At 39.9% G+C, this 16521-nt stretch overlaps 1 protein-coding gene across 1 annotated transcript in view; it reads left to right on the top strand.

Moving 5' to 3' along the window:
- The window catches only part of NCOA1 (nuclear receptor coactivator 1), a 164888-nt gene extending 148946 nt beyond the window's left edge, over positions 1-15942 (top strand). Inside the window, exons 20-23 of the mRNA XM_081101281.1 lie at positions 712-886; positions 5589-5772; positions 9677-9766; positions 13590-15942. Coding sequence (XP_080957407.1) covers positions 712-886; positions 5589-5772; positions 9677-9766; positions 13590-13760 — 620 coding nt within the window. The 3' untranslated portion in view covers positions 13761-15942. The remainder of the gene's footprint in view (positions 1-711; positions 887-5588; positions 5773-9676; positions 9767-13589) is intronic.
- The last annotated feature ends 579 nt before the right edge of the window (positions 15943-16521 follow it).

The raw sequence follows: 16521 nt of genomic DNA, 5'->3' as shown, positions 1-16521 counted from the left end.
TATTTAAATACATGAGTTGTGCGGTTCAATGGGTGAATTTGACACCATGTAGATTATATCTCAATAAAGTAAAGAAAAAAAAAACAGGGAAAGGAAAAAGAGCCCACAAAAATGACTGAGGAGGAATAGCCAACAAAACTCTTTTTCATTTCACACGTGGGTTGTTCTTATCTTTGTTTTTCAACTTATCTTTATTATACAAGTAATCTGTCATGTATGTTCATATAGGTTTTTTACACTTAAAAGTTTATGTAAGCAAAATAGAACAAAAAAGTCACATGTAATCCTGGTACGCAAGTCAGCATGTTAGAATGGAAAACATTCTTCCAAACTTATTTTATGTTTCTTTACCTGTCTCTCTTTTTTTAAAAAAATATATTTCTTTATTGATTTCAGAGAGGAAAGGAGAGGGAGAGAGAGATAGAAACATCAATGATGAGAGAGAATTACTGATCGGCTGCCTCCTGCACACCCCCTACTGGGGATTGAGCCCGCAACCCAGGCATGTGCCCTTGGCCGGAATCGAACCTGGGATCCTTCAGTCGCAGGCTGACTGAGCCAAGCCGGCTGGGGCTACCTGTCTCTTTATACTGAAATTCTTTGCCTTATTTTTAAGAAACAAATGTTTATTGATTAGGCTATTTCTAAAGATCGTTGTAGGTTAATGAATTTATAATATATTCACATAAATTAATTTGTGTCAATTTGCAGGAATGGTTCCCCAAGGTGAGGCCAGCTTTGCTCCATCTCTGAGCCCTGGGAGCTCCATGGTGCCGATGCCAATCCCTCCTCCTCAGAGCTCTCTCCTCCAGCAAACTCCACCTGCTTCCGGGTACCAGTCACCAGACATGAAGGCCTGGCAGCAAGGAGCAATGGGAAACAACAAGTAAGGGGCAATTTTTATCTCCGACTGTCCCCAGTACTCTGCAGCACATAAGAACAGCCATTCCTTCACAATCTAAATACATTATTATTGGCTACTGCAATTGGAAAATTCAAGGAACTGAATTTTATGTCATCAGCAAGAAAAATGATTTTTAAATCCTTTAAGTGATTCTTAGGTAAATTTATATGTTTACAGTAGAGAAAAGTGGTCTAACGGCCCCCAACCTTTTGTCCCACATCGCACACCTAGGGAATATGATCAATTCCCATTTGGACAGACTTCCCAGGGACAGATGTAGAAATGGGAACTTATTTTAAAAAGCATCTCTTTATATAAATGCTTAAATATCTTAAAAATCTATAGCAAGAATGGCAAAATGTTAGAATTCAATAGAGCTGAATTCAGACAGGTTGCACTCTTCTCAGTATTTTTTAAAGATTTCATAGTAACAAAGGTTTCAAGGCTTCTGGGTCATTCTGCCTTACCCAACTTTTTGATTCTAGTACTCAGTGGCCTCATCTTACCCATTTTGCTTAGCATTATCTCACTAAAGTCATTTTCCTCCAAATCCTGGCTGCTGAACTTTTCACACATCATTTGAATTTTTTAAGGGTTTTAATTTGGTTGTGTCTTGGTTCTAATGACAGGGAAACCATTTGATCTGACAGCATAATAAGTAAGGCAGTTAAAGTTTAAAACTCAAAGACTATATTCTCTGAAAGTTCACTGAAAGGTGAGAGAGGAGATCTTCTTGTCAGAGAACTATGTAGCTCTCAGAGGACTGTGTAAAAACTGTAGCTCTCAATGGGGACTGTGTGTAAATTAGGTAGAAATGGAACTAACATGCAAGAAGAATTTAGTCTCCCAATGTGTTCTAATCCCAGCTTCCTAAACCCTCTTAAGATTTCATGGTCCATCACTATAGTTACTCCCTTACAGGCACTCAGCTTGCTTGTCCAGCTCTCTCGCTTTCACACTGTGCCTAGCAAAGTGCTCCTAATGAAATCCAGCTTCAGCTCTTGCTCCATGTCTACGCTTACGCACTTAATGTGGCTGGAAGCAACACAGTCATGCTGACAGGTCTGTTCCCCCTTGACAGTTAAATTTGTTAAAAGACTATACTCTGTCACTTCCTCTCCTCTCATTCCCTGTTGAACCAATCAGACTGTTCATCCCTACCACTCCACGAAAAGTATTCTTGTCAAGGTCACTAATGTATTCTACGATGCCGGCTGCACTCAGTGGTCATGGTAGCACTTAACAATGTCGAGCATTTACTCTTTCTTGACATTCTTTCTTCATTTGGTTTCTGGAACAACTTTCCTCCTCTTGAGAAATGTGACTCTCCTATTCTCTCCATTTCCTCCTCTCCCTGACCTCCATTTGAGGGCCTCAGAGCTCCCTCTAGGACAGTGGTTCTCAACCTTCCTAATGCCACGACCCTTTAATACAGTTCCTCATGTGGTGGTGACCCCCAACCATAAAATTACTTGCGTTGCTACTTCATAACTGTCATTTTGCTACTGTTATGAATCGTAATGTAAATTTCTGATATGCAGGATGACTTTTCATTGTTACAAATTGAACATAATTAAAGCATAATGATGAATCACAAAAACAATATGTAATTATATATGTGTTTTCCGATGGTCTTAGGCGACCCCTGTTTCGACCCCCAAAGGGGTTGCGACCCACAGGTTGGTGACCCACAGGTTGAGAACCACTGCTCTAGGTCCTCTTCCCCATATCTATTCCCTTGGTTATATCGTCCAATCTTATTGTCATACATGCCTATCACTATGCTATGACTCCCAAACACAAATCTCAGCCCAGACTTCTCCCCTGCGCACCGTACTGTATACACAACTGCCTAATCGACATCTCCACATGGAAGTCTCTTATACAGCATGATGGAAACTAAGGGGAGATTCTCCCCAAAACATGCTCCTCTCCTACTTTCCCCATCTCAGTAAGTAACTCCATTTTCCGGTTATGCAGAGGAACACCTTTTCTTCTTGTTACCTGTCCCACTTGTACACTTTGGTGCAAGTCACCATCGTCTTTTTCCTGGACCGTTGCAGTAGCCTCCTGCCTCCATGGTCCACCCTTGCTCACTACAGCAACCTTCAGGCAGGGTGATGCTCTCCAAACAGGAGGCCGTGTGTCAGGCAGTCCTTTATTCAGAACTCTCCAACTTACTCAACATACAATATAGGGCTAGAAAGCACCACTTAATCTTGCTCCTGGATGCTTCTCTGACCTCATCTGCTAATCTCATCACTCACCCTGCCACCCTGGCTTCTGTTTATTCTTCTGTTCCTCAGATGTGCCAAGTACATTGCAAACTCAGGACCTTTGCATTTTTAAAATCCCTCTGCCGGGATAGTCTCTCAGTAGTCATGGTTTGCTGTCTCATACTTCATGTCTCTACTTAATGTCACCTTGTTAAACATAGATATTGAATGTCACCATAGTAAACTCCCCTGACCATGATTCCTAAAACAACACCATTTCCCACCCCTGCTCCTTCCTTTCCCTTCTTCAGTGCTTAACACCTGACAGAGTGTGTATTAGTCTGTTTATTTATGGTCTGTCTCTCCCACTAAAATGTAAGTTTCCTAAGAGCAAGGACTGTTTTTGTTTACTCGTGTATATCTATCCTTTAGAACAGGTAAGCACTTAATATATGTTTCTCCAATGAATGAGTGCAGATTTCCTATTCCCACTTAAGTCACTTCTTGAGTTCAGACACAATGTGGACTTGAGTTTTGTTGTACGTTAGCAGTTTTTGTGAACTTTGACTTTCTCATGTCATTTGAGAAAGAAAATAATTATCACCAACTCTTCAAACATTCACACTTGCTTATTTGGTTCGTGTGTAGAAGCTCGTTAGTCAACACAGGCAGCATATGTTTTGTGGCCACGCACTGTCCCTGTTGCACAGGGCGGGGATCACACGCAACGGGAGACTAGCTCCTGCTGTCAAGTCACCAAGAGTCCAGCTGGTGACAGGAGTAGGCAAAGAGAAGTAAAACACAAAACAAAGAATCGTTAAGTAGAATGTTGCATTCAGAGTCAGTAAGATGTGATTCTTTTTCATTACCTCTCTGGTGGCAAGAGAAATAAAGAGTTAAAACAAATTTGTTTGTCCTGGAACTGGGCAGCTTTCCCTGTAACTCTAGTCACTGGGAGAGTCCTGGTGCTTATTAGCATTTTAAAGGCTAGGAAGGCCTGTTAACCCTTCGTTTCTCAGATTTATTTGACCAAGAACTCCTCCTTCCTGCTTGTTAGTACCTGTCCTCCCTGTGGAACCCACTTTAGGCCAAAGTCTTAATTTTTCCCTGTTCACCTCATGATTTAGGGGCTACCAGTACCTGGTACTAGCTTAGGGAAGCTATGATGGCTGCCATGAGGCCAACTAGAAAAGCAGAGGGAGGGGTCCTTCAGGCATAAGACCTAAGGTGCCAGTGAACCCCATAGTCCATTCCAGGACCTGGAACAGTGACTGATGCCACAGAACAGTTGGTCTCCTTCCCAGGATGGGAGAAACTAAAATGGAACTATTGGCAGGAGCAATTTGAAAGAACTTAATATATAGCCCCACATAGAAATCTGACAAGAAATTAAATCCGAAGCTTTCTCCACTAAGGATGACATCATTGCAGTCCTTGAAAATTCTGCATGCATCAACTTACATAAGCCCCGAGCCTCCACAGTGGTGATTGATCTATTGGTTGGCAAATGAGCGTTGTCTAAGGCAGAAATGTTCTCGTTGGAAAGTGAGCAGCAGCCTCATGGGTTTTTTCTTCTCACTTAGTTGTGGGACACTGCCTCACAAGCATACACATTACACATAATTGTGCAGACATTAGTGGTTTGCAGATGCATTATTGACCATTTCCTAGGCATACACTTTACTTTGAGCATTGGTGTTTTATGATTACTTGGGGAATATTTACTACTTTTCTTCAGACATGATGAACAGCCTGTTTCTCAGCCTGTTAATTTCAGTATTACCTTAATCTGCCAAAGCTATCCTGCTTCCCTCCCAAGAGCTGGCAAGGAATAGATAAGCCATTGATAGGGTAAATATTCTTTTAAATAAAATTTTCCATAATTAACATTAAACCAGGTAGCATTTTACAATAAGCTCTTTGCAGCTTATTGTTTAACAATTGACAGATAATCATAAAACATTTGGTGTTTTGTAGAACTTATAAAAGACATACAATTCATATATTTTTCCTTTAGATGTGTAGATCTGTATCACATAGAATTTTGGGGGTTCACATATAAAGTTTCAAGTTCTAGTCTATCTACTAATAGAAACTGGCTTAACATTTATGATCTTAGAATGATTTTGATGGTTAAATGGGTAAACTTCAGTTATCTAGAAGATTTACTTATGTGAAAAACTTCCTCTCTTAATTATTCAGTTAATTGGAGCTTATCAACTCTGATACTAGGCCAGATGACTGTAACTTAAAATGAGCTCTTTTAGTTATTAAACCCCTTGGCAGAGTTGAGAATGCATCTGAATTATACTCAACCCTTATGTATTGTAATAAGATAAAGCCTATGTATAACGTACGAATGTAAAGTATTTTCTTTAGAATTCTGTCTAGTAATTAAGAAACGAAGTCCAGTCACATTCCATGTTCATGATCAGTGGATGTAATTGGGATTGTTTTTGAGTTAACAGTGTATTCAGTCAAGCCGTCCAGAACCAGCCCGCGCCCGCACAGCCAGGAGTGTACAACAACATGAGCATCACCGTGTCCATGGCGGGTGGAAACACCAGTGTTCAGAACATGAACCCAATGATGGGCCAGATGCAGATGAGCTCTTTGCAGATGCCAGGAATGAACACTGTGTGCCCTGAGCAGGTAAGCGGCACAACTGGCACACTTGCTACACACACACCACACCATACCACACCACAAATTATTCTAAGGAAAGTCAGGTGTATTTATAGTTATTCATCAAAATAACCACGTTTCTTTATTCTTCCCCTCTATCTTTTGATAATTGCTATCCCTTAAGATATTCAATGGAAATTTTGACTGACCTTGTAAGATTTTAGTCTCAGGAGATTTTAGTGTTTTACGTTTATTATAAAATGTACATATAATACATTGGTGTGGAATTTACCCCTGTATGTTCTGAACATTTTAGTACTTGCTATGTGCAAAGATAGCTGTATAAGAGATAATATTAACAAGCTAGGGTTAAACAACATGAACAAAGGATCAGTTGAATAATAGGACAAAACATCTGTGAAGGGATGGACCCCCCTAGAACCATACATATTGTGTCAGATGAAGGGTATATACAACTTACTACTGAGAGTGTAAAGGAACAACATCCCTGTTAGGAAAAACTACATGGAAAATTTGTCTAAGGAAAGAGAATAGAAAAGAGCATTTAAGTCTGGTTGTCACAGCATGATCTAGGCAGGAATAGAGGTTGAGAAGCTTAATGAATGTTAAGGGGATATTTTATGTTATATTTAGAGCAGAATAAATGTGATAGGCATTTTAGAGGTATTGCAGGCTATCTAAATGTTTAGAGTTTATCCTGGAGCCTCCTGAAGATTTTTAAAGAGAGAATTACTAAATTCAAAGTGATATTTAAGAAGATCATTGGTTACTATTCTCATTATCGGCAACTACAAAGTAGACTATGGTAAGTAGGCTTTGACCATGTAGCCATAATTTACAACAAATCTTAAAAAATATGTAAACACTGATTACCTTTTCTATAGAATTCCTTTCTGATACTAATTTTTTTTTAAATCCCTACTCCCCATGTATATGTAGTAAGCCTAATGAAGTTAGCAAAAAGAAAAAACAACAACTTAGTGATCCATATTTTATAGCAAAATAAAAGAACTAAATAGGATTGTTTCTCGTCCTTGTTATCTTGTTTTTATTCAGTTATTAGAGTTATTCACTATTTACAGTAGATTAAAACAAAATAATAAAAAATATAATGAATTAGGTTAAAGAACATACATTTAAAGTGTATTTTTTATGTGGTGAGTTTTGCTTTTTTATTCAATTTTATATTCTCTGCCTTTTCATTGAAGTGGTTAGCCCATTTACAGTTAATGTGATTATTGATATGGTTGGATTTAAAAGTCTCACTTTTATTCTTTTTGTTCCATCTCTTGCCTTTTTAAACATTTAATTGAATATTTAAATTCATTTTATCTCCTTTGTTGGCCATATATATATATATATATATATATATATATATATATATATATATTTATCTTTACCTTATCATCATCTGCCTTAACGTGATACTTCATGACCTCATGTATAATATAAGAACTTCACAAAAGTTTATTTCCTTTCTCCCCTCCTATGCTATTGTCACATATATTATGCCTACATACCCCACAAAAAGTATTGTTAGTACTTTTACTTTAAACAGTCAAGTATATTTTCTAAAAATTTAAATAAGAATTCTTTTATATTTACCCATGTAGTTATTTCTAGTGTTCTTCATTCCTTTGTGTAGATCCAAATTTCCATCTGGTATCATATTCCTTCTGCCTGAAGGTCTTTACTTAACACTTTTTATAGTGTAGGTTTGCAGGTGATGAATTCTTTCAGCTTTTATATGTGTGAGAAGTTTTTGTTTCACCTTCATCTTTTAAAATTATTTTCCCTGAGTTCTGGGTTGGCAGTTTTAGCTTTCAGTGCTTTAAAGATGTTGCTCAGTTTTTCTGACAAGATAACCGCTGTCATTTAGTCTTCATTCTTCTGTATGTGTTGATTTTCCCCCCTTAAGGCTGCTTTTAAGATTATTCATTCACTTTATTCCTGGTTTTAAGCAATTTGATCATGATATTCTTTAACGTGATTTTATTCATGGTTCTCGTGCCTGGTTGGGCTTCAGTGAGCTTCTTGATTTATGAATGTGTAGTTTTCATAAAATTTGGGAAAATGTTGGGCATTATTTCTTCCAATATTTTGCCTGTCTCCTAGGCCTCCACCTGCCTTCAGAGACTCCAGTTACCCATGTCGTAGGCCACTGGGAGTCAGCCCACAGCTCCCTGGTTCTCTGGGTCTGGGGTTTGGAGGTTTGGGGAGTGGTGTGAGGTCAGCCATTTTTTTCTCTGTGTGTTTCACTTTGGATCGTTTGTGTTGTTATAGCCTCAGGTTCACTGAATCTTTTCTTTTACAGTGTTTGACCTGTTCATTTTATCCAATATATTTTTCATCTCAGACATTGATCTTCATCTCTAGAAGCTCAGCGTGGACCTTTTTTGTATCTTGTATATCTCTAACATGTTCAGTCTTTTCTCTCTCTTCTTGAACATATGGAATCTGATTATTATAATAACTGTCTTAATATTCTCACCTATCAGTTCTATCATATGCATCATTTTGGGGTTGGTTTCAATTGGTTGACTTTATTTTTCATTATAGGTCATATTATTCTGCTACTTTGCATGCCTGGTCATTTTTTATTGTATGCTAGACATGAATTGTACCTTGTTAATATTCCTATAAATATTCTTGAGCTTTGTTTTTGGAAGTGGTTATGTTACTTGAAAACAGTTTGATCATTTTCAGGTCCTGCTTTTTTCTTTGGTGACCACAGCTATGTGTATTATAGGGCTAGTTTTACCCTAGTATTGAGGCAAATCCTACTTGATAATACATGAATTATAACGTTTTCTACTCTGGCTAGTGGGTTCAAGACATATTCCCATATCTTTGTGATCTTTGAGAATTATTCCATGAAAATCTTTTCAGATGAATCTTTTCTCTTCTTTGGGTAGTTCCCTGATACCTATTAGCTGATCAGTACTAAGCTATAGCCTCGAGGAGATCTGCAGATCTTCAGAACTTTCTCTCTGTGTAGCTCTCTCATCAGATATTCTACCCTGTGAATTCCAGCTGCCTTGGCCATCTCAGACTTCCAGCTGCATCTTCTCAACTCAGGAAGTCTGCCAGGCTCTGCCTAGGTTCCCTGTCCCCACGCTAAGCCTGGAACTTCAGTCTAGCGCAGCCGTGGGCAAACTACGGCCTGCGGGCCGGATCCAGCCTGTTTGAAATGAATAAAACTAAAAAAAAAAAAAAGGCCGTAAACTTTTATGTAATGATGTTTACCTTGAATTTATATTAGTTCACACAAACACTCCATCCATGCTTTTGTTCCGGCCCTCCGGTCCAGTTTAAGAACCCATTGTGGCCCTCGAGTCAAAAAGTTTGCCCACCCCTGGTCTAGCGCCTAGTCTACTGCCCAGACTCTAGGCAGTAGGCTGGGGTAATCACAGGACTCGCCTCAGTTGTTTCCCAACTCTTAGGAGTAACTCTCTTTCATTGCCTTTGTCCACTGTCTTGAGTGTCTTCATTTTATATATGTTGTCCAATTTTTTAATTGATTTAGGCAGAAGATAAATCTGATCCCTGTTACTGAATCTTGACTGGAAGTGGAAGTCTTTTACAATTAACTTTTAATTGAAGTATCATATATAAGAATATAGAAAAAATATACAACTAGATAAGTTGCCACAAACTGAGCACACGGTTATAACTGCCAGCCAGGTCAACATTGCCAGCACCCAGAGCTTCTCCTCCTCTCCCTTCCACATCACTCTCCACCCCTACAAAGGGGACCACTGTCCTCACTTCTAACAACATAGACGATTGCTAAGCTCTGTATGTCTGCTGTCCTGTTACTTTTCTGTCAGTGAGACTGTTTTTCATTGAAGAATTTGAGCTTCAACTTAACAACTATCTTGTAATTTGGCTTTGTACTTGTCTCTAATAGATCAGTGATTCGGCACTGAGACACACAGGCCTCTACTGCAACCAGCTTTCATCGACTGACCTTCTCAAAACAGAAGCAGATGGAACCCAGGTCAGTAAGAAAATTCTGAGCCCTAAGCTGCCAGAGGCACTCTAGAGATGCACGAAACTTTGTGCAGCATTGTGGTTAAGAGGATGACCTTGGGAGTCAGACCTAGGTGTGAGTCCTGGCCCTACTCTTCTTAGCTGTGTCATCTTGGGCATGTTAGGGAACCTCCTAAGCTGCTGTGTAACCAATAGACTAACAAGATACCTGCTTATAGGATTGTTGAGAGGGTTAAATTATTGAGATAAACTTCCATAAGGTTTAATTTAATGTGGCTACTAATTACTAGTTTGTAAATCAGTGGTTCTCAACCTGTGGGTCGCGACCCCTTTGGCAATCGAATGACCCTTTCACAGGGGTCGTCTAAGACCATCCTGCATACCAGATATTTACATCATGATTCATAACAGTAGCAACACTACAGTTATGAAGTAGCAACGAAAGTAATTTTATGGTTGGGTCACAACATGAGGAACTGTATTTAAAGGGCCAGAAGGTTGAGAACCACTGTTATAAATACACAGTGCTCAAATTCATATGTAGTCAAAATACCTCAAAAGATCTCAGTAAATTCAAGTAAAACAAAATGTTTGCTGCGTACTCTGCCTCCTTATTAGAAGTTTGTTTTAAAACAAACACATTTGTAATAGCTTAATCAATAAAGGAAAAAAATAAAAAATAAATTTAAAAAAAAGCATGGGTGGCCACTTTTTTATATTGACCTACATTTGGAAATGTTGGAGGTTTTATTTTTTTTATTATTTTTTTTAAAATATATTTTATTGATTTTTTACAGAGAGGAAGGGAGAGGAATAGAGAGTTAGAAACATCGATGAGAGAGAAACATCGATCAGCTGCCTCCTGCACATCTCCTACTGCGGATGTGCCCGCAACCCAGGTACATGCCCTTGACCGGAATCGAACCTGGGACCTTTCAGTCCGCAGGCCGACGCTCTATCCACTGAGCCAAACCGGTTTCGGCTGTTGGAGTTCTTAATTCGCTAGGTAACTTTGGTTTAGTATTTAGTCTCTTAATAAGTAGTTTAAAAAAATGTAAGTACCAGCATTATGCTTAATGTGGCGATACAAAGAAACGTGAGACATCTTTGCCCTTTTGATGAATTATGTGAAGAAGAGAGGAAACAAAGTTATGAAATAAATGCTCGTGGTTTGCCAGGCACTGTGCTGGGCACTATGCATTACCTCATGTAAGCTTCACTTTACCCCCAGGAAGGAGTAGTATTCCCTTTTTTTCCCACAGATGAAGAAACAACCTGAGGAGGTTTGATTATATGCACAATTCACAAAGCCAGAAAGTGGCAGAGCTGTGGTTCAAACCCAGGTCTTTCCAACACTAAAGTTGATGCTCTTTCTGCTACACCACTGAGGGCCTGCTGAAAGATAAAACACATAGACTGTACACATAAATTGTCACTCAAATTTTCGTTATAAGTAACAAGAGACGTGTTTTTTAAAAAATAGTAAAAATTGCTGAGATGGTTAGATGAGCATTTCCATAGGAGATGGGACTGAACTGGGCCTTGTGGGATAGTTTGCAAGACCAACTGAGGAGAAAGGTCTTCGGGCTAGTTGTTGGAAGCTAGGGAGGGGTAAACTAGAAGTCTAGGGGATTGGAAGTGGAGGGTCCGGAGACAGGGAGACCGTGGTATATCTTAGCATAGTGCTGGGAAACCAAATTCACTGAAGGAAGGCAGAGGGTTTGCAATAAGAATTCATAGGAATTAAAATTGGTAGAATGTATTGGGACAAACTTCCAGGGGCCATGAATGCTAAACTTAGGGATATGGATGCAGTCCTGCAGACGTGATCCTGAGAGGAAGCAGTGATCCGAGCGCCAGTCTGGGCTTCATGTGGAGGCGGGGAGGGGAGAGAAGGAGCCTGGGCAGCAGCTCTGGAGGAGCAAGATCAGTTAGGAGGCTCTGTCCATTAGGAAGAAGGATCTGAGTCCTGTGGGGCTGAAGAGGCGATTCTGTGATGGGAAGATGAAGTCTTCATTCACTAGAAGTTTTTTAAAGTCTCACACCTACGGAGACTCACACTGGGCAGCTCAACAAAATAGGTCAAACAAAACAATCAAGACTTGAAGTAAAAACGATTCTGGGAAAGCTTAAGAGGTTGGGACTCGGTTCCCACACCACCCCTTGACCTGGTAAACCTGAAGCTCTCTTTGCGCCTGGCCTCGTCTGTCTGTGAAGGTGTGGCAGCACTAGAAGTCCTTGGAGGGCTGGTCTAAGGGAGCTCTGTCCCAGCTTGTGGAGTGCTGGGATGAGGAGGAGGCAAGACAAGAGAGAACAGGAAAGGAACACAGAAAAGAGACGCAAGAAGAGGGCTGGTAGGGAGATTGTTTACATGGGAAGAGAGCAAGGCCAGGGGGAGCTCTAGAAGGAAAAGTAGGAGTGAGTAGTTAGGGAGAACGAAGGTGAGGGAGGACACAGAGGCAGCTAGAGAATAGATTCAGACAGTTGGTATATTTTAGATACACAAGGCAGAGCCCAAAAGAAAACAACAAATGGAAGCATGTGGAGGCAAGAGGCAAAATTTGGGAAAGTGGGGAAAGAGGAGGATGAGGAGAGAGAGGCCAAGGAGAGAACTGAGGCTAATCTAAGTAGAGTTCATTCATCAGGCACTAGAAAAGCTCAGGGATGCCGACTTTAGCTGAAGGAGAGTAGACTGGAGGTGTCGCTGAATCGAGAGGACCAGGGGCTAGACTGATACGGCCACTGGATCACTGAGACATTTGACATTTGGCCAGTGAAGGTTGATGGAAAACAACTTCTGTTCAATTAGGATAAAATTTTTTTCAAAAAGCTGAATGTGATTGGCATGAATGAGTGACAAATGGCCAAGAAATGCACCATTAATCTAAAAAACTTCAGGAACCTATTAAACACGAGGCTCAAGTTGGCCAAAAGCTGAGACACTTAGTTAGATGTACTTAGCTGACTGAGAAGCCTTTCCATTCTTGGTCTGGGACATTTACAGTGTGATATGGGCCTTTATCCGTTCTACAGATGACTTTTTAATAAGACTGATTGGTAAAGACTAACTTCTGGTTTTGTTTTCCCAATAGAAAAAGCTGTAACTATGCAACTGTAGACATTTTAAAGGAATAGTTCTATTATTACTGAAAGTAGTTAAAGGGAAAATTCACACTGTTCTCATCTCGTAATTTACTGTTATTTTTACTTCATGTGTTTAAGTGGATTATCAGGAAAAAAAGTTAAACATAAAATTGTTCTGCTAATATTTTGCTGTAATTCTAAAGGCAATAAATAAATATGTAATAGTACATTTAGGTACTTCGGGACATTAACTTTAGTAATTCTGATGTCCTGATACTGAGTTGTGGTGGTTGTATTTTGCTAATACTGGGTTAAAGTCCTTAATTTTCTAACATCATAAAGATTTTTTTATCCTACTAAAGTTATCTGTAGAATGCTTTTGAACCAGTTTTCCAAATAACGTGTTGTTTTTTTAACCCACCACTGGATACCCAGTCTCTGAAACTGGGCTTTTCCCAATCTTGGCAATATTCACAATAATGCTCACTTTCAGTATTGATGGCAACCCTGTAGGAGGCTTGACCATTCCGATTTTAATTTATTTTTAAAGTGTGAACTTTCCAGAACCCTGAGCAAAATGAGTGCAGCGATTTTCTTTTTGTAGGACAAGAAGACAGAAGAGTTCTTCTCTGTGGTGACTACAGACTAGAGGAATGCTCTAGTGAGTTTCCACTTCAAGTAGTACCCACTCATAAGCCGGGGGGGCAGACCTTTCTGTCTAAACACATCTTTTATTTGTGTTCCAGCAGGTGCAACAGGTTCAGGTGTTTGCTGACGTCCAGTGTACAGTGAATCTGGTAGGCGGGGACCCTTACCTGAACCAGCCTGGTCCACTGGGAACTCAAAAACCCACGGCAGGACCACAGACCCCCCAGGCCCAGCAGAAGAGCCTCCTTCAGCAGCTACTGACTGAATAACCACTTTTAAAGGAATGTGAAATTTAAATAATAGACATACAGAGATATACAAATATATTATATATTTTTCTGAGATTTTTGATATCTCAATCTGCAGCCATTCTTCAGGTCGTAGCATTTGGAGCAAAAAAAAAAAAAGGAGTTCACTTTTGTTGGGAGATTGAGAGATGTTTTTGTTTCTTTGTAAAGGCCTTGGATATTGAAAAATAACAAGGCAGAACAGTTGGACAATCTATTTCTTGAGCCAAATTTAATTATTCTTATTTTTGTAATCAGTCATTGGCTTCTTATCTGGATGAAGGCCTTTGGAGGAGAACCAAAAGGACAAGTTCCGCAGGGAAGACAGAGCCCCGCCTCCGCAGGCCCAGCTCCGACTCTGCCCAGGAAGAAGGGCCTGTCCCCTCACCAAAGGCTGTCACGTGTCTCTAACCACAGCCCTTCCCGACCCCAGGCAGCTTGTGTGTACAATCAGCTTCTTCTAGCAACTCTGTATCTGTTGGCTTCAAGAGAATATTTTGCCTCCACATGTGTACCCCTTTTTTAAAGATGGATTTAAACCAAGATGCCTCCAGGAACGAGGACGAAATGAGTGTATTCAGAGGAATCCAAAAAATACAGTTTGGGGAAAATGCAATAATTTTTGATGAGATGGGTGAAGGACAAGAAGCGAGTTCTGTCAATTATTGTAGATACAATTTTCTGATTAAATCTGGGAAAAGGCAGCCTGTTCTTTCTGCTTTTATTGTATTAACAGCTGACGTAACTAAAGTTATTTAAAATAAAATTAAGTTTATGATCCAAGTAGCTTATTTTTCCCTTTAAATCTCACTGTAAATATCTTTGATTTCTTGTAGAAATTTATTTCCTTCTGTTTAATTTTATGGCTTTATTATCATACTCTTGATTTTTCTATATTTGTGTGTGAAATATAACATTGATTGAATTGCAGTTACATCTGGCTAGTAATATTTCATTATTTTAATAACTGTGATACCATGTATGGATTTACTTCGGGGTTCAAATCAAAATGCCAACTGCCGGAAAGAGCCGTTCCAGATGAGCTAGAGCTCGCACTGCCCTCGTGTCTCACGGGGATCATCTGCCTTGAGAGCAGTGTCAGGAATTTTCACCAGAAGTGCACAGGCTCCTTGTACAGAGGAATTAGTACTCAAAGGAAATCTTACTTTTTTTAGATTGACTTTGGGAATTTTAATTTTCATCAGTGCAAATATGAATTTATTCTGCTCTGAGGCTAACTGGTACCATGTTTTCCCTTTGTGTCTTGTCACTCTGCCACATCTTGTCTCATCCTGGCCTCTGAGTCAAGGACCCAGTGAACTGACTTTCTAGTTCTAGAAGTTGTGCTGCAAGGCCAGGAAAGCTTGAGAAAGGTATTGTGGAAGAGGCAAAGGTAGACCCCCATCACTCACCTTTACCTGCACTCCTGGGCCTGTGAATGATGACAGCACCTGACATTGCGCACCAGCTACCTCTGCTTCCATGGCAGAGAAAAGGCCATAAGAACTCACAGTGGAAGAGGAGCTTGGACTCAGACATCAAGGAAGAAGCCATTTTCCCAGGTCCTTCTCTCTGCGTCTCACCACCCCTAGTTACAAATAACTCCATTGGACAGCATCTATTCGAAAAGTATAATACCGAATCAAAAGATTGGCGGAAGGGCTCACATGGGTAGCAACTATGAAAGAGAAATAGGACACTCAGTTACAAACATTATCTCTTTTCCTTTTTCAGAAAAATGCATCCCCGATGTCATTCATTCCCAGCTTGAAAGCCCAGCCATAGTACTCTAGTCCCTACCAAACTGCTCTAGGATATCATCTCTGTTCTGTTTGTGATACTTAGACTTGCAGACTTCAGGAAGTTCACCTTTAACTTGAGCATTCCAGATGAAGTTTCCTGACTCAGTACTTTCGCATAAGGACTAGAAAAAAAGTGGTAAGGAAAATTGGAGATGCTAACATCCTCCTCCATCCCAACTGCACCTTAATGTATGCATGTCACCTTCAAGGTTTTATAATTGCACTGTTTGTTTTATGTATGTACAGATTGAAATTATTGCTACATTTGAGGAAAATAAAATTGCTTGCTTCTATGTAATTCCTGTCATTCCACAGGAAATGCACTTTTCCAGCTGCTGAATAGAATTTGTTTAACAACCTCATGGGTTGCCTCTTCATTTACAGGGAAGAAGTGAAACCTACATCCTGCAGGAATTGCCAAAGCCCAAAATGACTAATGGGTAATTGAAGGATAATAAGAGAAAGAATCCCTGAAGCCAGAGATCCTGGAAGTCACCCTAATGCGAACCAGCTCAGTGAAATTTGAGAAGGTCAAAGTGAAGTCCTGACAGTGGGCCTAGAGGAATTCTGACTTTGACCATTTGTCTGATGATTAAACACGCTGGTCCGGCTGTTTGTTACCCAGGCGATCTGGTCCCCCCAGCACTTCAGAGTCACAGGATACCATATCACTCGCTGCTATTGGCTTTTATATACTAACATTTATTATGCAGATATTGAATCTTACTTGAGGAGACTTTCAATCTGACAGGCCCTGTTTCTTATTTGTGTGTGTTTAAGGCAGCTTAAATCCACTAATACTTGGTTCGGTGTGTGTGGGTAAGGAGGATAAGCAAGTGTGATACCAACCAGAGGGCAGGGGTGGATGTATATCCTATACACGTTCCTACACACAGATACACACGGATTTGGTAGCTGTTGTCTGAAATAATATTTATGGG

This window comes from Myotis nattereri, assembly GCF_964212035.1.
Source record: "Myotis nattereri genome assembly, chromosome: 10".
Taxonomy (NCBI): domain Eukaryota; kingdom Metazoa; phylum Chordata; class Mammalia; order Chiroptera; family Vespertilionidae; genus Myotis; species Myotis nattereri.
Note: the sequence above shows the minus strand (reverse complement) of the source record. Positions and strands in the feature narration are given on the sequence as shown.